This window comes from Harpia harpyja, chromosome 1 (assembly GCF_026419915.1).
Source record: "Harpia harpyja isolate bHarHar1 chromosome 1, bHarHar1 primary haplotype, whole genome shotgun sequence".
Lineage (NCBI taxonomy): Eukaryota > Metazoa > Chordata > Aves > Accipitriformes > Accipitridae > Harpia > Harpia harpyja.
The window spans coordinates 97649208-97676390 of NC_068940.1; the positions used below are offsets into that span (position 1 = coordinate 97649208).

The 27183-nt window shown below is 39.1% G+C and overlaps 1 protein-coding gene across 4 annotated transcripts in view; it reads left to right on the plus strand.

The window, feature by feature from the left end:
- DIP2C (disco interacting protein 2 homolog C) overlaps positions 1-27183 on the plus strand; it is a 337865-nt gene that overhangs the window by 266851 nt on the left and 43831 nt on the right. For all 4 annotated transcript variants that reach the window (XM_052806472.1, XM_052806481.1, XM_052806490.1 and 1 more), the window contains 8 exons: positions 3724-3925; positions 6044-6153; positions 6944-7024; positions 10802-10925; positions 12561-12682; positions 15386-15497; positions 15617-15726; positions 18520-18650. In XM_052806472.1, coding sequence (XP_052662432.1) covers positions 3724-3925; positions 6044-6153; positions 6944-7024; positions 10802-10925; positions 12561-12682; positions 15386-15497; positions 15617-15726; positions 18520-18650 — 992 coding nt within the window. The remainder of the gene's footprint in view (positions 1-3723; positions 3926-6043; positions 6154-6943; positions 7025-10801; positions 10926-12560; positions 12683-15385; positions 15498-15616; positions 15727-18519; positions 18651-27183) is intronic.

The window sequence follows — 27183 nt, forward strand, 5'->3', positions numbered from 1 at the left end:
TAATGTCCACACACAAAAAATCAGATGCTTTAGATAGCAGTCATCTTCCATCTCCTTCATCTCCATGGTTCAGCCAATTCTCACTCAACAGAAATAGGTTTAATGGAGATGTAGTCAAATTAAGTCTGTCTGTTGCTACCTTGTGAAATGGTCTCAGCTCTGTCTACAGGTGGTCGCCTGTTACTTCCACTTCCCTTTCCTACCTTCTTTTCTGTCCTTCCTAAAGGACTCTTCTCAGGTAAATATATTGCAAACATCTTTTTTGCTTTACCCAAGAGCCAAAGAAAAAGATCCCACACAATTCAGGGAAGATGTTGTTATTCATTATTGCTTTGTACTGAATGAGAAAGGGAATCTGTCTACTGTATCCTTGAAGAAACTGAACAAAAAAAGCTTTCATCCATCTCAAGACAGGTTTATCTGCTCTCTTGATTTAAAAGATAGCTACATTTCATACAGCTAGAGGCATCTCGTATTCACAGTAGGTCTAAATTATTACTGAGAAAAGCTAGAACCTCTAGCTTGTCTGTCACACAGAAATCCTTTGAAGCACCTAGTAGCATCTAGGGCAGCTACTGTAGAAGGAAAGGCTTTTGGATTGCCCATGCTTCAATAATTTTTATCAAGTAGCAAGCGCCTAAAGAAAAGGTTGAAACTCTGGACTTATACTTCTCCTGTTTTGTCAGCTGAGCATTTTTGTGACTTCTACAGAAATCATGTCTTACACCATCATAGCCAGTAGAATTCAGTACTGAACACTGTGGGAGTCATGCGTCAAGTTACCCATGCCAAAAGTCAGTCCTGTTATTCCAAGTATGATCAAGTCACAGCAGTGTCTGAGAATGGTAGGCCATATATCAATGTACACATATGTGTGGCTGCTTTCATCACCTGTGTGTGAAGTCTGCAATTCTGGCATGCGTCACTATGTGAACAAGAAGTTTCTGTTCACATAGTTCCACTTCAGCTGAGAGCAGAGATGGAGAACAGAAACCAGGAACATGTGGGATGCTTTGTGCCTCCTTCCCAATCAGAGTTTTAATGACAGATGTCAGAAAGTGGCAACCAGTTGTACCTGAATCACCTACTAGTGATGAGCAACGTAACGATGTCACACTTGTGTCATGACTCTCAATGGCGTCCATGATAGCAAACTCTACCAAATTGCTACTCATTTCTGATGGTATTTGTGAGACTCATCTGACACCCTGCGTGTGCTGCCCTGTGCCAGCCCTGCCCTACACTGCCTGCTTCTGCTGTGCCTTGCTGTGTCTCTGCATCTCTTCCCTAGAGTTGAGCTGCATCAATTTGCAGAACTTCCTTGCAGTGGGTTGCACATATTCTGAGTCTCGCTGGCCCTTCCTGCTCCTCAGCAGAGGGCTGAAGGATGGTAGAGCTGCTGTACGTACGGGACTATGTTGGACTGCATCTATGGGTTTTAGCAGAGGCATGGTTGGGAGGGAGTGGTCGGGCTGGGTATAGAGTTTCTTGAGAGTCGTGGAGGAGGAGGGTATTTTAGTGATAGTGTGAGTGAAGATCCCAGGTCACCCAGCAGTTCAGTCAGGTGGATCCTAGATATTCATTCATCTCCCAGGCTGCTGCAAACTGATCTGACCCTTCAGGCAGGGTTGTGGTTCCTGTACCTGGCAGACTGGATGTTAGTTTTACCAGTGCCAGCATGCTGGCAGGACTTGACAGGACTAGGCAAAGCTAGGACATCTACTGCAGAACTAGATAGTGTCTGCCCAGAGAATTTTGTCAGAATGAGATGTTTTCTTAGCTTGAACAACATAACAGTCTGGACTCTCTGCAAGTTCTGGTATCTCTAATCCATTTTCTCAATGAAACAGAGGGATAAAGATTTCAGATACTCTGTTTACTTCTGGCTGGACAGAGTAATTTCAAAAACCAAGCCTTCTCATCAAGAGGTATAAATGCCAGCAGTATTAAAATTGACTGGTACTCTTCTCTCTCAGAATTTTAAGGGTCAGTTCATTGGTGCTCATCCTTGTGAAACAAAGTCATTCCCTGCTTCAGAAATGTGCCAAACTCAAAAGTGTGAAAGGTGAAAATTTTGAATGACCCATGACATTTTATCACAGCAGGCATTGTGCTGCAGAGGTAGCTGTCAAAGGAGACAGTTAGGAAGTCACTGGGGAATCATTATGTGTAACACCCCTCATCCCATCCCAGCTGGGTATTGTTTTCCATTCACCAACTCTAGGAGCCACACTGTTTTACATTTGAATGAGTGGTTACTTGCCCTGTAACGGTTTTCCTTCAAGCTGATGTCAGGTGAGGATCCCATGTTTTATCGCTGCTTTTCAGAACCTACAAATAACATTATGATTAGGAGGTTATGATGGGTTCTGCCAGAAACATGAGACATTGTGTGTTGGCTGTCATATATATCTCCCTATTGCTGATCTTTCAGGGAAGGTTTCTGTAGACCAGCAGCAAGGTCTTCCAATACTACTATGAGATCTACCACTACTAGAACTGCAATGTTTGTAAAACGAGTAACTGCTTTATTATTTTTTTCTTATGAAATTTTGCAATGAAATCGATGAAAAATGAAGCAAACAGAAGCCAAAAGCAAAGCGTTACTTCAAGTCTCTGTAGAAGTAATCAGTAATTTGTTGGTCTACACTTAAGTACATAACTATAAATGATTATTTGATTCTCAGAATATAGATTGTATCTTCAAGGCAACAGATGTATGCATCCACTTTTCTCACAGTTAAAAATTAAAATGCAAGTTAAGTAAATTATATTTTTGAACATTTAACTACTCATTAGAGATGCTGTCTGTAATTTGTTTCTCAGTCTGCATGGACGTCTGAAGTTCTTTTTCTGACTCACTGCAATTTTTGTTACCAATGTAAGGAAAGTAAGTAGTTCAAATGTGTATGGAATTAAAATCTATAAGTGCATGGATATTCATGTTTACCTAAATAAATTACATAGATACTGTATGTTACAGGTATCTTGAAAGTGATGCAGTTTACTTCACTTGTCAGGCAATGAACATTGTTACTATAAGATTCAAAGATGCTTATTTTTCAGGTTTTCATTTAACAGATTTTTTTTCAAGTGGATAGTTTTGTAGTTTTCTCTTATATTGTTGTCATTTCCCATTCCTGCCTGACAATCTTTTACATCATAATAAGGGAGTGAAACAGGTACTATCTTAGAAAAAATGTAAAAATTCATAAGCTACATACATCAGGAGGTATATGGTGATATATGTGCAACCTTTGAAATTCTTCTTTGCTCTGCAAGATGGACTGGATGTTATGTTGATAGGAATCCTTTGAACTTTAATTCTGAGAAGGGCACAGGTTAAAATCAGTTTCACATGGGTTGCTATGTGAAATAATGGCAATAATAATACATGGCAATAATAATAAATCTCCAGTACGTGCTACTAACGTGTGCCTAAGAGGGATGCCTAGGTAGCATTTCTTAATAGATTTCTGTGTATTTATCACCAGGTTTTTGTTTGCTTTTTTATCTTCTGGAATGAATGTAATAACATCAGTGTTACATTTCCGTCCACCTGTTCCCACTGAAAAGAACCTCCTTATCACTGACATTGCTAAAGTGTCTTTCCATTGCCAGTTAATTATTAGGGTTGGTTTATGCAGTAATTCAGAATAAAGTATGCTTATTAGAATGATGAAAAATTAGCCTTTCATTAAAATCTACTTCCTGGTTTTTTAGGCTATTGACAGTATTCATCAAGTGGGAGTCTACTGCTTAGCACTCGTACCAGCAAACACACTTCCCAAGACACCTCTGGGAGGAATACATCTGTCAGAAACCAAACAGCTTTTCTTGGAAGGATCACTGCATCCTTGTAATGTGCTGATGTGTCCCCACACATGCGTAACAAACCTGCCTAAACCAAGGCAAAAACAACCAGGTAAGATGAGTGAAGGCAAAGGGACCATGACTTAATGCTGTGTGTTCATGGTACTGTATGGAGCAAAATCAAGTAACTGTTAATGCAGGTGAGAATCAGCTCGATCAGCTGTTCCTGTTAAATATTCCAAGTGTGTTAAAGACATCATGAGTTTTGGCAGAAGCTAGAAGTACCTTCACAAAGAGTGCAAGGAAAAATGCTCCAAAAACCGAAGTTCAGTAAAGATGAAGATATTTTTATCACTTTACAAGGCACTGCTGAGACCACACCTGGAGTTCTTTGTAAATTTCTAGTCAGTTATGTTTAAAGAGGATGGACTGAGACCAAAACAGAGAAAGATAAAATCTTGACTTATTTGAAGGCTGTTTGTGAAGTGGAAATAGAGAGAAAGAGGAGTGTTGACACTAAATAACAGTGTTGGAAGAAGAGTAAATACTTAAAAACTGGTCATGAATAAATTAAACCCCAGAATGAGAATAGAGGTTTTTACCTGAGTAGGGAGGTTCTGGATTATTCTTACAGCAGGTATATTTGAGGGAAAACCCTAACTAGTTTTAAGCTGGTTCTTCAGAAGTTCTACCACACTTTATGAAGAATATTGGATGAAAAGGTACAGCAAGACACTGACTCAAGAGACCGAGAGGGCCCTTGTAGCCTGAGTAGTCCAGTCTCTGGTTACTCATGCCCAATGAACAAGAAAATTTTAGCAAATATTTGACTTTGAATCCAATTGCAGATTTTAGTACTCAGATTAATTTCAAGGATTTCTGGATCTGTAGGCTCAGGCTTAAGACCTGAATTCAGCTATGTTAGACTAAGTGTTAGTTACTTTCCGCTTTGAAAACGAGCTTGGAATATGAGGTGTTCTTATGCTCTGGATCTCAAATATGGGGACTATCCATCATGAATTCAGTGCAAGTTTGCCAAAACTGTCAGCTTATTTCTTTAATTAAAACCTTTGGACAAACGTTTCAGAAATCAAAACCATAATCTCAGTTTGCAGATACTGGGAATGTCAGAGGTTAACAGTGACTTCCACTTACTTAATGAAAGTAATGAAGCCTTTAACTGCAGTGCTCACTTCAGTATTTCCTTGTTGCTGCTTTGCAAATTAGTCACTGAATTGGGATCAGTGCAGTGGAGATACTTACGGATACTTTATGTATACACTATTTGGCACTATGGTAAAAGCAATGCCCGGAACGCAGAAACCAAACTGATAGCATCACATTCTCCCATTTTGCATAGTTGTGACATACCCAGAGGATATTGCTTTCATCTTTTTAAAGCAGAGTAGTCTGTAGATGTTGTTTGTTGTACATTATCTGGTTACTTACACATCTCATATTTTGACACTTAAACCACATATCACTGAGACAAAGCTTGGACATCGTAGACTGGAAGTAAAGCCTGGTATCAATTGCAGTTGATCAGTAATCCATGCTGGAGAAGCAGAAAACAAATGTTACCATGAGCATTAATGGTATCTGTGAGACAGGAATTTTTCCCTAATGGCAGCAGCAAAACATCAGTGGAATCCACCTTATGGACAAGTGTCAGCAGTGACATCTTCATTTCTTCTAATGTTAAGTTATTTTTCTTCAGTCTCTACCTTGTGCTAAAGGGCTTGCATGTATTTTATTATAGGCACCATCTGCCTTCCTAATCCTTGTCACTTCATGTCTCTAGCACTACAGAATTGCTAATACAGATGCAATTTAGCCCAGGGAACAGAAAAGAGAAATAGAAACATTGTCCCTTAAGCCTGGATACATCTCATCTGGCTTTAGGCACTTGAATGGACATGCCTAAATTAGGAGCTGAATTTTCCAAAGATTCCTCGTATCATGGCAGACAAGACGTGTCTCTGGCTGTAGAGAGCCTATGCTAAATGGGCTCCTCAGTTAGATATGTTTAGAGAGGATGAATCCAGGCCTACATATCTTCTAGCTACTTCTGGTCCATCAACCAAAGTTTGTATCAGCAGCGATGTGCTCAAGGTTTGGTGTTGTGGATAGCAATGAGGAAAATATCATGTAATGCAAAAGAAATACAAAGTATTTTCATCAGCAAGTGAAGCATTTTTATTGCACTTAACACATGTCTGCTTTATTCTAGAAATTGGCCCTGCCTCTGTGATGGTGGGGAACTTGGTCTCTGGAAAAAGAATTGCACAGGCTAGTGGTAGAGATTTGGGACAAATAGAAGATAATGACCAAGCCAGAAAGGTAAGCTTAACTTTTCTCATACGGCTTTTATTTAGCTAGTTAGCATCAGGATACTTAGCAATACATAGATTGTAGTAGTATTATTGCAGAATATGTTGATGGCTTGCTTTAATTCACACTAAAATATTTCAGAACCCTCTTTACAGATAAATATAAAATAGACATGGGGGGGCATCACTGCATTTCATTTGTATGGATTTTTTTTTTATAAGTTTACATGGGACAACAGAACAAACATGGTGGAAAGTGTTAATGGGGCTGCTACCGGAAATCACCCTCTATTATATCTTTTTTACTCGTTCAAGTGGAGTCCAGGGAATTTTGTTTGCATATATGGTCCTGACCTTATTTGATGTTATTTTGAGCATGTAAAATTAAGTTGAAAATTCAGCTCTTTTGGGCGCTTATGTGAGAAATTAGTAAATTCTAAGCTGTATAAATATTTATATATTTATAGTAAGAAAAAGAGAGGAAGCTAAAGAATTAAAATCATGCTTAAATTCAGAGAGATCAGTAAGAACTGTTTTATTGCTTTGGAAGTATATGTAATAATATATTATAATCCCAGCAGTGGCTTCACTTCCAGAGAGGCCGCTCCTACCATGCAAAAGAACCTTCCTATAAATATGTGTGATGACAAGAGAATTATTCATGTTTAGTGCTTCTGGGTATTGATGTAAAAGGGGGCATATAAATAAGAGAGACATAGCTAAACTAGCAAAAATAGTTATCTGTTTTTTAAAGCCAGAAAGTTATTTAGTGTCATGACTAGCACTCTGCTTTATTTTAGTTCCTCTTCCTCTCAGAAGTGTTGCAGTGGAGAGCTCAGACCACTCCTGACCATGTGCTTTACACTTTACTCAACTGCAGGGTAAGAAGCTCAGACCGTTACTTTGACAGGCTGCAGTAGGAAAATGGCATACTGGTATTTTAGCTGCACCTGCTTGTGCTATGGCTGAACACGACCTTTCTGTTCCTTTTCCCATTAATACTCAGCTGTTACATTTAATGTTCACTGAGGCAGAAAGAAAAAGAGAATAATCATTGCCACTTGTCAAAATATAGATTGCTTTTGTATCAGACGGCGCGCCTTACATATTTCTCATTTCTTTTTCCACCACATGCATGTTGTGGGTGAGCTGACACTGCAAATCTATTTCAATACTGATCGTTCCTGTACCAAAGAGTAGTATTTAATACTGCTCACCATCCTGATTTCCAATTTGAAAAGTACAGGCTTGGCAAAATCAAAGCATTTTCCCTAAATAGAACAATGATTGTTGGTTTTGAGACTGGACCATCTAGGGGAGGTGTGAGAACAGGGAAAGAAGGTGAAGAGAAGAGGTATGTCAGGAATCCAACCAGGTCTGCAGAGGATCACTAATAAATCTCTCTGCATAGCCTACATGAGGTGCTAGCCTGGCACAACATTTCATTGCTTATCAAAAATGAATTAATGTATGTTACATGGTACAGACCTTGGCTTTACTAAGAGTGGGTGATTACAGACTTCCTAGGCGACTGTAGATGACAAACCAATAATTCCCAAGACCACTGTAGAGAACGAAAGTCTGATTTCAAACCATCCCACCACAGTACATCTAGACACATCTGAACTTCCAAGTCAAAACTTGGAAACATACATAGTGTGTGAGGGTCTCCAGGAGATGAGGGGCCTGGAATAGTGCTGTTCCCCTGGGCCACCTGGAGTATCTGGTGTTGTCTCAGCCCATGTGGTCACTACACAACTTGGATGGGTTATTAAAGCTCCAGTAATTTGTGAACCTCTGTGAAATGACCACTTACTGTATTTACAGGATATGCTTCCCCAGCGCATATTACAGTGCTGGTACCAATGTTCAGTTTGAGGCTACCAATAAGTTGTTAAATGACCTTTTTTAAATTCAGATTAATAACTAATATTATGTGAACATGTGCAACTTGACAGATAATAGTGAAGTAGTAATGTAATCGTCCGTGGCAAAGTAGAAAACTTGAAAGGCAGTGCTCTTTATAGATTCAATATTACACCATTAGAATAGTGCATTGTTCTGTCCTGTAAGTTAGGATCAAAGATGCTGTGAGAAAGAGACAGTGATATGTACTGTCCCATCTCCTCCACACAGGCTGTTGCTTTTGAGCTTTAAATAAAGCCAGCCTTCCCATGCTGGCAGAAGGGTTCAAACAGTGGGAGGGAAGGACATAATATGCAAAATAAGGATTAACAAAATAATTTATCATTCCATAGAAGTGAAAAATAATTGAATTTTGAAATTCAGTTTCTCCACTATTCTCAGTGTGGAGTATCTTACCATATGAAATTTGTTTGAGAGATGTAATGCTTTATGGAGAGATTTAATGTTTTATGGAAAGGAGTGACAGGTTTGGTGGGGCTTAGCCTAGGCAAGTTTTATTACCCATCTTGAACTTTTGTTCCGGTTTGTAACTTTTCCCTTTTTGTCTTCCTTGCACATTGTCTGTACACTTCGTTCTAAAACATCCAGGCATCCTGCAGTGGATGACTAATAGAAATCCACTGAGATTAGTGTTTTCCTGTAACCCAAGCTTTTGAGAATTTGGAATATTTCAAAGTCAGCGCAGCACGTTGTTTTTGGTGTGTGTCATGAAGGACTGCAACACCTTAACATTGCAAGACACCTCATATAAAAGACCTCAAGGGAATAGTTGCCTGGTGCTTGCTGATGTTTCTTGTCCAACAACAGGATTCTCCTTCCCTACACTTCATGTAAACACTGTCTTTCCACTGGTTCACATGCAGCAAGTGCCAGAAGTCTTAAATGTAAATAAGTATTGCACAAAGTCACATGACTTGCAGCAATTCCCTTTCTGTGTCAGTGGGACCTGCGCTTCTGATGTCTGTGGGGATATAAAAGGTGCTTCTTCCCATGAGTAAGCAAACAGACAATTTCCTGAAAGAAGGAACCAAGGGTTTAAGCACATTCCTACTGGCAGATCTACGGTGACAAGGACACCCAGACCTCAGGTCACTTTGGCCATATTTAGGGCTGGACAGATGGAAGCCATCTCTAGTCCAGCATCCATATAGTTGCATATGTCTTTAGAGGAAGCTTTCGTAGAGAAATGATCTGCACATTGTTCAGAAGGCTTGATTAAAACTGCCTGAAGTTTATTTCAGTAAGTGTGGTTGCTGAAGATGGTGAAGAGGAATGCCAAGCCCCAACTTTGTCCTATTTATTTTCAGTTAGGTTGTCCTCTTTGTTGACAGTTTATAATAAAGTTTGTAAATGCCAAGTGATGCCTGGTAACGTGCCACTACTTCCAGTGCTAGACCTTTATCAAACTGCTCTCTCCTCTCTGAAGCTTGTGGTCAATAAATACTGCAGTGGTGTGTGGGATGGGGATGGTGGATAGAAAGCAGCAATCAGGCCAAATGCTTATTATTATTGTCTTGTTAAAATAGAGTGTAAAGGGTATTTTTTAAAACAGTAGAACTTCTTGCTTTCTCTCTTACTAAGGAGAGTGATACAATATTTTTGATTGCATTGCATTGCATTTTTGATACATTGTTCTTTTTAAGTGTGTGTGTATATATATATATGTTCTTACCTTTTTTTCCCCCATTTTTTTCAGACTCCCTATTTTTAAGTGAACTTACTACTTGTGATAGGTGCCTGGTATATCATAGCAGTACTGGAGACTGAAATCCTCTTTTTCCACAGAACAGGTGCCCAAGCAGAGGTGCAGCCCTTCCCATCGTGCTCTGTCCCTTTATCTCAGCCCAGACCTGGCCAGAGCAGCTCTAGGCACAGTCAGTCTGTCCTGCACATTCATTTTTAGACTTCTTTTCTTAGGTGTCAGCTGTGGTAGTGAATTTTGTGATACAGATGCATATATTTCTCTAAATGTGTATTTCTGTGTGTGCATATATACACACACACATATATATATTTAAGAAATTCAAGAACCATAACACTCATCCAATTTAAAACACTGTTTGATATTTTTGGCTTAGCGCTATTTGAAGTGCTTCAGAAAGCCAAACTGTAGCATATTGTCACTTCCCCTTTTTTTTCGTGCTGACCAGAGTTACTCAAATTCAACAAATGCCTTTCTTCTCTATTTCATTTATATGCATGTGCTTAGCTTTTGTTCCAGACTAATTCTTTTCCCTGTCACAAAGTATTGTTTTCTCCTGTGTCTTTTGTCTCTTGTCTTTTAAAGTACTTCTGCTGTGCCATTTGGCTTCACTCCAGCATGCAGACAATGAAATGCAATTGTCAGGATTGCTCTCCATAGATTCTCCAGATTGCTGCAGAGACCATAAAGGCACTTTTCCTGGCTGTAGCAGGAATGCTGCCTGTGTAGCAAGGGAAGTACAGGTTACATGCGCAGGATATTAGCATACTACTGTACTCCCCTGGTTAGAGTGAAAACAGTGTTGAGGGCAGCAGGTACAGAGAAAGGAACAGAGAACGTTCCTCTGCTTTACAAACATCTTTTTTCCTTCCAGCTACAGTTTGCCGTAAGGCTGAAGGTTTCCATATTTAACTTGATTGCATGACATACTGTGGCTGCACCTCATTCAGTAACTTCTAAGGTGCAGAGGAAAATAGAGTTTCAGCGCATTGCATTATCTTCTGTGACATTTATCTTTCTTCCTGTGCAGGGAACAATAGCCAACTCGCTAACATGTGTCCAGCTACATAAACGAGCTGAGAAGATAGCTGTCATGTTGATGGAAAGGGGACATTTACAAGATGGAGACCATGTGGCTTTGGTTTACCCACCAGGTAAAGAACTGCTGTGTTCAGTACCTTCATAGTTCTGAAAGTTTATCAAGATCCTTTAGAATGGTGCTGCATTGGTGATGTTACCAAACTGTAAACCATGTTAATTGGCAAAACACAAATTACTTGCCTGATGTACGTTTCTTTGAACTTAGTCAAAACATATTTAGAAGAATTTCTCTCTGTGTGTGCACATAGATATTATTCCTTTGGGTTCAGATTAAGATTAAGCTGTGTTTTTAAAACCTGTCTCTTATAAGCAGTCAAATTTAATTACTGCTTTTCTTTTAATTTGCTGGGAATATACTATTTTATGAGCATACAGTTCTGCCAAAATACTCCATCATCTGCTGAGTGTTCTTAGATTCACCTGTTGAATTCCCTTTTGGAAGTGCCGCATTTCATGGGGGTAAAGCAGCAATACCTAGGAAGTAATCCATGTTTTTTTAGAGTAGAAATATGATGAATAAATAGCAGATGATTAAGAAATACCAAATTATAATCACTATTTTCTCTATAGATCTTTAACCTAGACAGCTCTCTGTGGCTTGGATCTTCATCCTTTGACATAAGGGCTTTTAAGCTTGTGTTAACCGGTACCATGTTTGGCATTTGCTTGAAATTATTTATGATCTAGTGCTGCTCTTTTGACTTTAGCATTTCATGTGTGTTGATGTAATAAACAGTCTGATTTAAGGTCTGTATTGTGATATTTGGTTTGTAAGGGCTGCAAGATACAGGTTAAATCTTTACAGGAGTAATTTCTCAACAGTTAATCTGAGAAAACCTTTTCCACAAAAGAAGACTAGTATTTTAAACTTAAGTTTTTGTTGTCTGTATTTCAATTCCCATGAATAAAGCATTTTATTGAAGGAACAATAACCTACCAGTACTGCAGATCCTTTTCCACTGACAGAATAAAACAGCCCCCCTTGTCATCTTATCACAGCCTCTGTACAGCACCAGGGAGCTATCAAACAACAGTATTCAAGGGATCTTTGTGCTGTTGTCTGTTCAGCCTGAAGTGTGCTGTCCACAATCTGTCACCTGCAGTCAATATTTATATAGAACAACACATAATTTTATGTTAGAAGCAGGATTTCAAAATCATGACTCCCTTTTTTACTGTAAAATTTCAGGTAGATAAATCAAAGCTTTATATCTAAGGTTAAAAATGACATGAGAAAAACAGTATTTAATGAAACCTCCAGATGTTCTTTCTGCAGCTGATAGGAACAGGCATCATCCTACCTCATCTTTTTGCTGGGGCATCCCTCTTCTTGTAGACTCTCATTTATCTATAAATGTAAATTTAGGAAGATAATTAATCTGTAGAAGTCTGTCTTTTTAACAGGTTATTTCCTGATCATAAAAGTGGAGTTCACCTAAATGATGATATCTGTCTGCAGCTTTGTGTGTCGCCTTTGGTTTTTCATGCTCAGAAGAACAGTACAATTGAAAGGAATCAGTGAAGCTGAACAAATACTGACAAGGGGCTGAAAAAGAAGTCTGTTAAAGGGCTTAGTTGCTCATTTAACCTTCTGAGTTGAGTTCCAAGTAATATTTATGCTGACATAGGCGTCTGTGATTAAATGATTTGATTTTCAGGGGAGGATTTTTGTTTTGTTCTTCATGCAGGAATAGACCTGATTGCTGCATTTTACGGATGCCTGTATGCAGGCTGTGTGCCAATAACGGTTCGACCTCCACATCCCCAGAACATAGCTACCACATTACCTACAGTGAAGATGATTGTGGAGGTGAGCAGATACCTGAAAGTGCACAAGTCGATTAAATGGGTGATGGATTTGCATAGTCTTTAGGAACAGTAACTTAAGTGAGTGGTGGTGTACGTTGAAGAGTTGTATTCCTTCCAAAAGATTCAGCACTTCAGTGTGTTGCAGGGTCAACACTGCTTGACAGCACACAACCTTCTGTCTTCTGCTGTCACATTTTGCTGCAGTTATGCTACTCCTTTCAGGAAACATATTTGAAGTGCTTTCTTGTATTTAGCTGTATGCCAGGAATGGTAGGATTCCTCACCTGGCAATGCTACACTGACTATTGAGAAAAATTGCAATGGAAAGCTTAGCTTGACCTGATGGTGATTTGTGCTCAGCTCAGTACATCTAATTGTTTTGCAGTTTGAAGTGATTTCAAAGTTCTGTTGTAAAGATGTTGGTCGGTATTTTGTTTCATCCAGAGAAGTGTTACTCACTCAGACTTTTCCATTCAATACTTTCTTTTGGTATTTTGGCTTTATCTAATACTGTTTAGTCTTTGTTGCACAGAAATAACTGCATTGTGCTTGTTACTGAGGGAAATAAAATGGTTGTAAAGAGATGGCCTTTTACATCTGGCAGTTTCTAATCTATTGAATGGAATTCTGAGTTTCTGAAAAAACAAGTTGAAACAAATGTGATTTTAACATTTCTAATTAATGTTGATACTTTCGAGTAATAAGTACTAGAGATGATAGTTATAATTTGTGGCTTTCCTTACGGCATCAGATGCCACAAAGTATCAGTAGAGGTATGAGAAATTGTCCTATTGTCTTCAGGGTTCTCATTATTTAATATTTTGGCACTCACATTTTTTAAACATCAGTTGTTAAAATCACAGAAGTGATGCAATATGTGTTACTTTGTTTTTCCTTTAATGTTTAATAGCCAAACTAGATCTGTTTGGTTTCATGATGAAAAGCTAGGACAGGTCTAAGCTGACTTGTAATCGTCGTCCCTTCAATAGACTAAATAAAATGTTGAAATTTGTTAGCCATATTAATGCCACTTTGACTTAAAAGCCTCTCAGCTCTGTTTTACACAACATTTTCTTTCATTTTGGAGAGGGATGACCTTGCAGAAATTAAAATACTGAGGCTGTTCCTTCATTGCAAATGCAATCATATAAATTTCCTGATGTGATGGGGTCAAAACCTGATCTGACATGCTATATGTCTACACAGCACCTTCTGAAGTCCGTAAGAATGACTTCTGAGCAAAATTTGGCCTACTTAATTGTGTTTTGGTGATGAACCCGTAGTAGTAAAATATAACTAAACATTATTGAGCCCCATGTCAAGCAGTTGCTGACATGTAGCTAAGATGTCTTCTTTCTCCTTCCCACCATGCCTATGTGTTTACTTGCTATTCTCCAGGCATGGACATTCTGTATTTTAATAAACCTCCTCATCTTCCAGATAATATAATTCCTGAGAAGCCTAGTAACCACCAACTCTTGAAATTCCTTTTGTTTTATGGCTCTACTATGTCCCAAATCAAGATTTTCATAGATTAAGATTATTAGCTATGTAAGAATTACCTTGCCATGTGACAGTGACATGATTGGATTAAGGGATGCTGCAGTGGCTTCCTTTGTCTTCACTTTTAGCTTGAAATATTTAGATCATCCATACAGGGAAATCATGGGGTTAGTGGAAGTAAGTAGAGCTTGGGTCAGTGCTTGGATGCTCCTAATTTCCTCATGTGCTCTATAAAGTTGACCTCCATGAGATTACTGTCAACAGAAGTTGATCTCCTCTGCTAAGTGGTAAAATTTAGTGTACATGTTGTTACTGATTTCCTTAGGTTGAACAGTGCAAATTCAGTGTACAATGAAATGTCTCAAATTCTTTAAAGAAAAGAATACTCTTAGCAATATTTGCACAGATTCTCAAAGTTTGGGGAAAAGAAGAATTTCAGTTTTTCCTCTGTACTATCTTCAGTGATTAACAGTGTTCCTATTTAAGTTTGTCTGAATATTTCCTTAAATATATTAATTTTTATAATCAGTAAGAAATATTCTCATAGTTGCCACTTAAGTATTTTTAAAAATAGCAAATCTAAAAGGAGAATACCTTCAGCATGTGTCATCTAAAATTCAGTGCAGATGATATTTGCAGTAAATTCACCATTTCGTTTCTTAGTGCCACTTGCACAATTTCTGGTCTAGAGCTACTTTTGCTGATATCAGAAGAGTTCCCAGTGGTTTATCACTAGCACAGGAACTGGAAATATATGGCTAACATAAAATTGACTTGAGATAGTAAAGTTATTCATATAAATGTCAGGCTAGGTTTTGGTTTACATAAAAATATTGTTTATAAACCAAGATATATCACCATCACATAGGAAATGTTTTGGTGGCAGTCTTCTGTACTGGCATTCTGGGTTGATAGCTGATATAATGTGTTGGAAAAGTCACATTCTCACTATTAGGGTGCCTTTAGCTTCATTACAACACTCTTCTCAAAGTGCAATTTTCATGTAATTTGTAAAACTCACATGACTTTGTCTGCTTTGTGAGCTGCATTTTTTGTCCATCTTTCCACCTCCTGATTGGAAAACATAAGACTAATATACCTGTGTCCTGTTCTGGCAGAAAATAAATCATGGTCTTGCTCATTTTCATGGGAGAATTAATCAGTATCCCATTGCGTTATTACTTATTTCTTAAATTCCTAGGTGAGCCGCTCTGCCTGCTTAATGACTACACAATTAATATGTAAATTGTTACGGTCGCGAGAGGCAGCAGCAGCAGTGGATGTCAGAACGTGGCCTCCAGTACTAGATACAGGTGAGTACTAAGGCTAGGGGACCTCTGTGTCTTCTTCTATCATTGTATTTGTCAAGCACTCAGAGGTCTATCTGTCATGGGAGTAAGATACACACATTTTCTTTCTCTATTTTCACTAGACGATTTGCCAAAGAAGCGGCCTGCACAGATCTACAAACCTTCTAACCCTGAAACGCTTGCTTACCTTGACTTCAGTGTCTCCACAACTGGCATGCTAGCAGGGGTAAAGGTAGGGACTTCTTGTTAAAGCTGGCATTCCTGCTATCATGCCTGGCTGGCAGGTGGTACATTGCTCCTGATTTGTAACTCCTCTTGATTTTTGGTAATAGAAATTGAATTGCTTCCTCCCTTGCAGTCATTATTTGATTCCATTAACATTAAATTAGTTTTTCTATACTCACTACGGTACTGTGTGTGGCAAGTTTAGCCCCTCTCTTCCTCCTTGGACTAAAAATTTTATACCGATACCCCTGTGGATAGCCCACTAGCTTGTCTCCCTGAAGCATTCTTCAACTGACTCATCTATTATTTCCATTTTATGAAGGATATGAGACTCGGTGATCCTTTTTCTACTCGTTCCAGTGCCCATTCACTGTTTCCTCCTTACTGCAACTCAACTACTGGCCATTGGTCTTCAATACTTTCTTTGTGCAATTAAGGGAACTGCTGATGTCTCTGGTATATTCACCTGGTACAAGACTAGAGGAAGCAGCAAAAAATTCATTGATGGATTTGTTTGATAAGCTCAGGCATCTTGAGCTCTTTAAATCTTTATTCTGCCATTTTCTCCAACCCTCTAGCCACAATTCATCAAAGTTGTTTTACCTAGCTGCTAACTTACATATTATTCCAGTGTTGGTTTCACCAACACACAGGCAGAGGTAAAATCACTCTTTTATTCTTACCTGTTACTTCCTTACTCCTATCTGTTGCATATCCAAGGATTATGATTATTTCAGCAATCTCTGCCGATGTGTCACACTTATAGCCTACATTGAATTCCTCATACTCTTTGGCATCATCCATCTATTTTCAGAAGCTGTCAGCATACTTCATAAACAAAGCAAGCATCATTTCCCCAGGTTTCAGATGGAGAATTTGAAGCACAGAGTGGTGAAGTGACCAGCCCGAGGCTGACTGATGGTTAAATGGCTGAGCTGGCTGATGGTCACATATTGGACAGTCCTTGAAGATTCATCTAACTTTAAATAGCTACAATGCCTACAGATGTGGACTAGTCATTGGGCTCCTCAGTAATCAACAGAGAAGTGGGGACTTTTAGGGTGTAGTTTATCTGACTTATCTGAAACACCTGTTTTTGAATTGAGTGAATGTCACATAAGTCTTCATTTCTTCTAAAGGGAGCCTTAAATGATTGTTTCAGATGCAGTCATCTGAGTCTATTAAATCAGGTCTGAATTCCACCTTATCAGACTTGCAGAAATTACTACTTACTGTGCAAAGTCAGTATCTGGAGAACTTCAAAGATAGTCAAAGGCAGGGCAAGTCGACAAACCAAACCTTTTCTTAATGTGGCTAAAGGGAAATCCAGATAAATCTGTCAAGGAATTCTTGATGACCTTCTGATACCTGGGTCACAAAGCCTCCAGATCACTGACTCAGCATGTTTACGTAAACAGTTACCATCTACTAGATCATCACTAGTGATTAATTAATTATAAAAGGATCATAAGAGACCACAAGGCTTATATTCATAACTCAGTGGTGCTAAATTAAAAAAATGGCTAAACAACTTATGTGGCTTCTGAAAAGTTGATAAATGTTTTGTCATCACTTTGGAAGTAGTAGATTCCACTTAAGTTTACTCTCAACTTTTTCAATAGCTTTCACTCAATATGGTGTAAAAAATCATGGAATAACACCAGTTCTGGACCTATAGAGTTCAGTTTAATCCTGTGTGAAAAAGTGGTTTTGATTCAGCTAGAGTAGAATTAATCTCTGCAAACTGCAGATGATCACTGTGTGGACACCTGTTTTGAGCTGGGCCTTTTGCATCACTTGGAACATGTCCAGCCTCATTTATGGTGCTCATTGGCAATGGAGAAAAAGTGACTTCTGGAGCTTTATTCCCCTGTTTACCTTAAGATCAAATAAATTTTACCTTCCAAATGCCTGTTCCCCTCCATTGACTCTTAACAGTATATAAGGCAACTAGCTCAGTATGTGGCAGAGATCAAAGGTTAGATGAGTTAAATCCTATCCAGGCTGTATTTCTAACACATGTATCTTCCTTGTTATTAACAGAGAGGACAAAGATTAAAAGATGTAATTCTGTTCCCACTGTAGTTAGGACTTCTAAGCCAGGATGGGTGAGTGTGGGAAACATCCTAAAACTAGAAAAAAAAATCAGAATAATTTCCTTTTGATCAGGTTTTTTGTTTCTACTTTCTGCTTGTTTTACCTCTGAGAGCTTTCTTACCAAGATTTGAAGAGCCTGTTTCTCAATTAGGAGCCTGGATAACGTGAAGACATTTTACAGAACCCTTACTAAGTTTACTGCGGATCTTTACTGCTGAATGATTAGGTCCTTGGTATCACTTTACATGAAAAATCCTCTTCAATTTAAAAAGTGCATTGGCATTTTTTATTTATTGTATTAAGAAATATGTACTCAGAAATATGTTACTGATGATCAACAAAATACTTCAGACAGATCCTGCATTCATTCATTTCTTTGTTTTTCCAGAAAGTTTAGCTTGTTATCATTAGCTTTGCATACAGACTGGAGCACATCTCTAAACCACTCACAGCTTTCTCCCTAAATCACTTCAAACTTATCATTCATTCTGTCTCCCCTCCCCTTTCACGGTTATTTGGATGCCCTTTTAAAGGAAAATTATGTTTTCTTAGATATAAATTACATGTGTTTACACTGAGCACAAAGTCAATATTTATTTGTTTTCTTTATTCTGTAACTGATTTGAGCACTTGGTGCAGTTGGGGAATGAGCCTTCTGAATGACACAGTTGATCATTTTAATTACTTTGCTGTTGTCTTTCAGATGTCTCATGCAGCCACTAGTGCCTTTTGTCGTTCTATTAAGCTGCAGTGTGAGCTTTATCCCTCCAGAGAAGTCGCTATCTGCTTGGACCCCTACTGTGGACTTGGGTTTGTCCTCTGGTGCCTCTGCAGGTGAGGTTTCTCCTCAACCTTTTGAAATACCATTTCCATTGTACTATAATACAACAAACCAGATGATGTGAGTGGTAAAAGGATGGGAAGAACAGACAATACCTCTGGGACATAGACAGTTGGAATTGCTGGAAGCTATACGGAGAGTGCTGTATGGAGAATATGCTTTCTTTGAGCGGGACACGGTTCTAGGTATTTAGACTTACGAGTGCAGAGCATCAACACAGCTGCTCATTGACCTCCTGCTGTTTTACTGCTGTCTCTGCAGAGTCTGGCTAGTTTTATTTGATGAAAGCAGTGCTCTACTAATACTTGAGGAATTGTTTTCCTGGTGTCCTCTTTTTCATTCTCTAATCTGAAAGCATGAGTAGATACCAGGGACTTCCCCGTTTGTGGGACTTATGGATGTGATTTTTGCGGAGACGTGGAAGTGTGTTTTCTTGCAGAAAGATACTTCTATGGCAGTGGCAAAGCTATCAGAGAAAAGCATTTCTAGTGAAATATGAATCAGCTTTTTTTGTTAATAAGAATTTTAGAAATTTAACAATTCTGTCATTCTCTGTACTCCAGGGAAGTTACAGTTCAGCACTGAAAGCAGTTCCATCGATTTTTTTTCTTTCTTTTTTTTTTTTTTTAAGTTTGCTGATTTGATGCAGAGGCAAAGGGAAGGAGCTATGGGAGTGTTAATGGAGCACATATTGATGAAGACATCTCAGAGTCACAGTAGTCCGACATAGAAAGTTCTTTGGTGTTAGCAGTACTGCTATTTTTAGTTACTAAAATGAAGATAATCGAGGGCAATAAAAATACTCTGGATAAACTTTTTACCAATTTACTAAATACCTGAAGGAAGCATTGTTTGATAACAACTGCAACAATTTGTTTTCAGAAATTATTGTTTATTTAAAAGTAGGCTATTGGCCGGTTTTGTTGCCCTTTTAAAATATTTGTTACTAAATATTAAATGGGCCAAAGATTAACAGTATTAGCTAATTCATTCTTGATCAGTCTTTCTTGATTTAAACTATACTTGCCCTAATATTATTTCAGATTTTACATAGGGTGTAGAGATTTCTTTGTTTCGAAAAATCTTTTTTTTTTCAACATCTTATTTCCCCAAGACAAAAATAAAAATATTTAGGCTGCAAAAAACCTCAGAAAACCTTTCAGAAATTTTGAGATTTTAATTATATCAGTCTCTTTAAGTTAAATTTTTAAAATGTTGATTTTTTTAACTCATTGAATATTTCCCGTATAGACTTCTGTGTTCCAGCATGCCCTGATGTCAAGACTGTTAGGCCTTCTCTCTCTCTGCTGGGTGCTAAGCCAAATCTGCCATGGTGCATTCAGTGAGACCAGGGAAGGACAGTAGAGCACCATAGAGGAGTTCAGCTAAGGAATGTATTATTGTATGGGATAATGTTGGGACGTGGAGCATCCAAGAATAACTTATATGCAACATCATGATAGAGCCGTAAAATACAGATAAATGTTGACCTGTCCAAAACCCAAGTAATTTGTGGTGCCCATGACTCCTGAATATGGAAAGTTTTGTTTCTTCCAGAACCATACTTGCAACAAATAAGCATTTGCTACCCTTAGGTCCTTCCCAATACTGATAGTATTCAGCCTTTTAGGAGGAGAAGATTGTTTATGACTGGCAAGTGAATAAGGCAGCGAGCCTTTGGGAGAAAGCAATCAAGGTCTGTGCCCCTCTGTAGTTTGTAGAAGGAATAGAAAATTTTATACCATTTTCAAAGAAGAGAAAGGAAACGAGGGAGTTGAAGGAACTGAGATCAGGCCAGCAACATTCTAATCTTATGAACCATCATGTCAATCTCTTCTTTGCCACTGATCTCCTGTTCTTATAAAACTAGAAAAACTGCAGGCTGCTTGAATTGCACCTGTCATTTAGAGAAAGCTGACATCAGATACAGCTTCATTAATTCTACTTACAAACTTAATTTCCATTTCATTACTATTTTAGAGCTGAGTATTATTTGATGTGATAGCAAAAAATACATCCTGGAGGTTATTAGGCTCTTACTCTTCGTAACTTAAAACTTTGCAACTTTGCGTTTTGCTCTGTAGTTTAGCATACCAAAATCCTCCCCAACATTTTACAGCCCAGATTTCAACCTCAGAGGATTCTACTGTAAAGTTACGATTGTATGTCACCACTCCCTTTAACTAAATTAGTACTTCTAATGGCATATGGAAATGAAGTTAGATCTTCAATTTTTTATCAGCTAGGGCATTTTGAGAGTTAAATAGGAACTCTTTGTTTTAGGTGCCCAGCAGGAAAAAAAAGCAACCTCCTGTGCTAGGTGCAGTTAAAGTGACAAGTACATTTTAATCCCTTTATTAACTAGACCAAAGGAGGCATTGACTAAGGAGTGAAAGAAAAAACTAACCTTTTATCCCCATTGTAGGTGCTTAGACGTTGTGCTGGCCTGCTCCACTGTGGTGGCCCAGAATGCCCCATTCTGTGAGGTCAGAGCTACTTAGGAAAGCTGCTGGAGCATGGAGCCAGCCCTTTGGTAAGTTTGGAATATATTGCATAGTTTTGCAAAGTTTTTATTTTTTAAAAATTTATTATTTTATGGCCTAAAGGGTATAAAATAATAAAGAAAAGAAACCTTGCAAAGCAGAGCAATACATTTTAAAAAAATGGGATTTACCACGTTCCCTCTAAACTGGCTGCATGCTCCAGCAGGGTTTCCTTGGAACCTTTGTCATTGAACAGCACGTCCTGGGTGTGGTGGCAGTCATCAGACCCATGTGAGTTCACAAACCCCAAACTTCCTAATTTTAACAGGTTCTTACTAATCACTCAATAAAAGAATACATTATTTTTGTGTTTTTCTCTTTAATAATCTCATTTATCCATTCTGAGAGGGTGCTCCTAGTATTCTGACTTAGAGTTGCATTACATTTTAAAATGTATTACATTCTTTAAAAGAAAAAAAAAAGTAAATGTCCTCCAATGTAAAAAAAATCAATACTAAATCCCATTGTTCAAAAATGCTTCCTGAAATGAAGATGTCCCTATCTTAATGCTGCTCACTGTGGGACAGAATAAAGCATACTGCAGTTCGTTAGTGCAGATTTACTTGATTGATAGTTGCCGAGCGATGCAATAGAGTAAGAATTTTCCCTCCATTTTAGCCCAGCTAAGCCAACCCATATTGCAGTTCTACTCCTACTACTGGAAGATAGAATTGTCCTTGCTGAAATTAAAATTAAGTACATCGATAATTTTAAACAAATTATATATATATATATTCTCAGACACTGAGATTGTAATAGTGCAAGTCAGTAAGACTCAAACTGAACCAGAGGAACTGAATTTTCTAGTCCACGGTGGCTATGTAATAAATAGTGTGAATACTGTAAAATGGTCCTGGGAAGGCTTTCCACATAAGATGCAGTGACATGGCTTTCTCCTGTCCTGCTCCTGCTGTCTCTGTTCCATAGCCACAAGCTGAAGTCCCCAGTGGTGCTGCTGAATATTTTCTGCAGCAAGAGACTGCAAGGTTTCTTATTAACCGAACAGGTGGAACCGTGCAAGAAGTAAGCAAGGAACTGAAGCATTAACATGAGAACTGCATTTTAGAAAACTTTAGTGTGCTAAGACTCATTAAATATTACTAGGTTTTTTAGCCTAACTTGAAGATATCTGGCAGGCATGAGCATTTCACCCAATTTTCAGCCCATTTATAGCAAATTAAAGGCAAGACTGCATAAAGAAGACTAAATGACACATCAGAAAAGGATAATTCTGACATGGGAAGTGAAGGATATGAACATAACCAATCTCTCGTGTTTTGCAAAGTGCGTAACTGGGGCAGGAGGAATGTAAAAGTGCATCTGCCCACACACTGCTGTGTGCCCATTTCCTGTGGAGTCTTTAGCCAGTGGCAATTTGTGAAAGAGACAGTTTGCATTTCTTCCACGTTACAATAGGTCTGTTAAACCTGCCTCAGGTCTACAAGGTTCAAGTGCAGCTGAAAGCCCTGAGTTACCTTGATAGCGAGTTCTGCGATGCATTGACAGACTAACTTGAGTGCTGCTCAAGTCTGAGCAATGGCTTATAAATACAAACTGTGCTGTAATGAACTGAGCTGGATGTGTTTAGCCTCTGCCTGCCTTAGGATGTCTCTAATGCCAATGCCAACAGAAATAACACTGCCGTCTGCATCCTCCAGTTAACCTCAGACTGTGTTGCCTATGCAGGGCAAGATGGCCATCTCTCTTTATTCTTCAATACTAAATAGAAACAGTGGCCAGAGTTTTAAAACTTGCTCACTTGCTTTAAGTATTTAGATGAAAAGACTTTGTGTTGAAATGGCTGAGAGCACTCCAAGTTCCACCAAGTGTATGATTCCCACTCCTGGTGCTGCCGGGTGATGTGTTTGTGCTCAGGAGCAGTCAACAACATGCTTCCCAATGAGAAGTTACACATCAGTTCAGAAGTGCCCAGGAGCAGCCTGGAGCCATGTTAGAAAGATTCCCTTGTGAGGCTCAGATATTGCTGAAACAAGTCTCTGAAAGGAGGAGGTTAAAGCCTTCTGAAGACATGCCAGTAACAAAAAGTTCCAGTTAACCTCTGGCTCTCATTCTGGGCAGACAGCACTGTCCCAGCAGGTAGTGCAGGGACACCTGCTACAGGAAGAAAATACTGGCATTTCAGTGTTGACCAAAGACTTACGGGTATCTGGTTGGGGTACCAACACCAGAGCTTGAGTTAAAGCAAAGTGCTGGGTTATGGCACTGCTCTCACTAGCTCCCAGTACTCTGATGTGGAAGTTGTAAAGACTGGACCTGTTCTCAGCACTGGAAGCCTATCAAGATTTATGGGTGAGACCTTTTCCTTTCTGGGAAAATCTGTGTGCCCTACACAGTGATCCCTTTTGCTATACATTAGTTAAACTTCTCTGTGAGATATCTCTGTCTCACCAGTACTGATTGCTTATCTGCTTACCATGTGCAGTCATGCTGTTAGTGCACTGTATGCCAAGTGGGCATCTTTGGACTCTGCAGGTGGTGTGAGGTCCTTTACTTGTTCTCCAAAAGTCCCCTTTTTGTGCACATAGTGGGTCTCCAGCAGAACTGAAGATCTGATTTTGGCCCAAGTCCTATGAAGCCTAGGTCAGGCATATGCCCAAACACTCTCCTCTGTGGCCTGTACCATCCTTCCTACAAGCTCTGGTCCAGACGATTGTGAAGGTTTTTGCTCAGTCCTGTTCAGGTTCCCTCAGTATGCAGATTCTTTTCACAGATTTTGAATTATGGGCATGGCAACTCAATTATTTCAGGCTCTACCAAATGCCCAGTTCCCATACTTGTCCTGCATCACTAAATGCCAAATATCATCTGTAGAAATGCAGAAACTAAATGCATGTACTTACAAGGCTCAGCAGTACCTACCTGCCTCCTGCAGGTAAGTGGGAAAGCAGCGCATACCACTCAGAAGTAAGGGCAGTGGCGGGTCAGTAGTCTGCCAGAATGCAATTGCAAATTGCAGTTGCCATTTGTCAGCATTTATTGCCCTGCTGAAATTTTTGGAACTCTAATAAAACCTCAGACTTCACTGTTAATCTGCCTCTGCACAACGTGGGGTAAATCTTCAATTCAGTGGAACAGTTAAGTGCCAAGATGTCCTTCCAGGCATCTTCATATGCTGCCAAAACAGCCTCCCAGCCAGTGGAACCGGTGGTGTGATCAGATGGCACTGTCATACCAAAATGCATCCTGGTGCATTTAACTGGAGTATTCCTGTCCTTGGGCAGCCCTTGCTTAGTGCAGGCAGATAAGGCTCTTCACTTACTGCCAAAATCCAAGGCTTTGTCCACCACATGAATATTTTTTTCCCCCAGATTGCTTTTTAGTCCCCTAAAGGAAGACAGCATTTCCAAAAGGTTATCTTCCACCTCAGCTACCCTGCGTTTCACTCTGCATCTGCATCCCAAAAGTCATTGTGACAAGATGATGCAGGGATGCTCTGTAGTCACTCTCTGGTTTTTGTCTTCTTTTTTGCCTACTCCTTTTGCATTTTCTAAAAGTGGTGGGGACTGATAAATAGATGTCCAGGTCTGTCAGATAGTCTCTGCAGTTCTGCACTGTGTCTCCTCCTGTTATAAGACTTACATCAGGAGATGGAGTTACTTTTGTGACAACAGATTTGTACAGCAGTGGAAGAAACAATCTTGCTTCAGTTCCTTCCCAGTATTTATATAACAATTCTTGCACCTACTCCAATATATCATGTATTGTTGCAATTTCAGAACAGTAATTTTAGCTTCTACAATTTATATTTAGGCCCCCGACTTTTCCTAATATCCTGTCTGATCTCCCTGATGCCACAGTGTTCACCACGATTTTGTTGCTTCCAGTATGAGAATAGCAAAGCTGACAGCTTAATCGTCTCTTGATGACTATCATGTTTTGAGGTGAGATGGAACTATTTGTTCAGTGCCTCAGCTTCAGGATTAACTCTACCACATCTAGAATGTACCATACCTAGACGTACCTACCAAACGTCTCTACCATACCTAGAAGTACATGGAGGCAGCATTGACAGAACTTCCTATAGGTTTGGGACCATATCTAGCTTTATCCAGCATCTCCAAAGCATCCTTCCACAACTGCAGTCTGTTGAAGTGCATGGTCCTCTGCTTAGTTGTTGGCATCCATACTAAGCAAACAACCTCTAACATCTCACAGTGATTTGAAACCACCGGCGCAGTAGAAATGTTTCAACCAGCCATACAAGAGAGTATCTTTTTTTTTCTCAGCTTCTCTCCACCAAAACACTGGTGACATACAGCTTCTCGGGGTTAACATGGAAGTATAAAGTCTGTGAATTTGCAAGGATATGTGGCTACCAGGAATGTTTTGTTGCTTGGAGTGATTCACAAAACCTGCGTAATGTTTCTGAGATTGATTCAGGGAGGTGAGCCAAGTTATGACTGACATAATGGTGGCCAGGTGCTGCATAAACCACTTCAGCTGTGGAACTGGCACATTCACACCAGAAATTTGTCTTCGTAGTTCTTCTCCTAGCTCCACCAACTGCTCTAGCAAATCATATTATATGCATGGGTTATTAAACCACAGCTCGGTAGGCAAAGCCTGTGTTGGTCATCAAGTTCCCAGGCACCGTATCATCTTTCTGTAGGTTTATGTACTGTAGACAAGAGCAGGCCATGTCTGAGGAAACAGAAAGTTTCCTTCCTGCTAGATATTTCCTGCTGCTCTGCAGTTTAATTCTGAACTCCTCAGTATTTCTGAGGCATTAGAAAACTCAGAAGAGGTACTAGCAACATCTTCATTTATTTCTGTCTAATCAGAGTGATTGTTTTAGTCAAAGTCTTACCATGAGTGTTTGTTACCCTCAGTCTGGAGAAGATGGGTTTATTTTGCATCCAGATCCTCATGCTTTGCCGCATGGCTGTTGGTGGGAGGTTAAGAGCAAACACAAGTATCTTTCTTACTTGTTCAGCACAAGTTGATCAAGAGAGGGAAACAGTTCACCCCCACTCATTAGTGTTGCTGAGCCAGAAAAAATTTGTCTTTGGTGTACTTTTGTATTCCCAAATTTCACCATTTTGGACTATTTCCTGGTAAAATGCCCTTGGAATCAATTTTCTGTTCTTGTACTGAAAGCAATGCAGCTTTTTCTTCCTTTATTACTATGGAGTTTGTGTGGGCATTTCTCAGTACAGGGATAAAGTTTGTTCTTCTGGTTTTGTTTTTATTTTGGGATGTTCTTCTCAGTTGAGTAAGTGGCACTTGAGGGATCTTAATGTGGTTCTGACTAATAATTCTCCCACATTTGACCCCCGGCAGTTTGTTTATTATTGAGCAGATTCTTTTTTTCTTCTGATATTGGTTGCATCAACTAGAGGAGTTCAGGGACAGGGGGAAGGGTTTGATGCTGAATCTCTGTATACTGTAATCATACAGATTGGAGCCCATCCCAGGTTCTTACTCGAGTGATTACAGCTTCCTGTTTGTAAGAATTACGTGTTTACCAGACAGATCACACACCTTGATTGTTTGTGGGGCCCTAACCTTAAATTTGCGAAGAACTAAGACCTTTTGGTTTTCTCTGAAAAACTTAATAGAATTGGCTGAGAAAGAGTGAAGTAATATTTCTAGTAAAAACTGTTACTACTCTCTCGCTGGGTTTGATGTGTCACTTGAGCTCAGGGCATACTCCTTTCAGGCTTGGGTAAGTTTGCCAACATCTCTTTTCACATGTCTATGAAGCACATGCTCAGGGTTTGGTCATACTTTATTCTGATTCCATAAAAGCAACATAAAAGCATAATGCTTCATTTGACCGTTCTGTGCTATAGTCATTATGTCAACCGTATCCGAGAACACATCGCTCCGTGGCAAGTCACTGGTCATGAATCATCAAGAGTGGCATAAATGTGGACAAGCAGTCAAAGATAAAATTTTTACTGTATGATGAATGAAATTATTTGAACTGTAGTTCGTACATATTCCATGACATCCTCTGGCT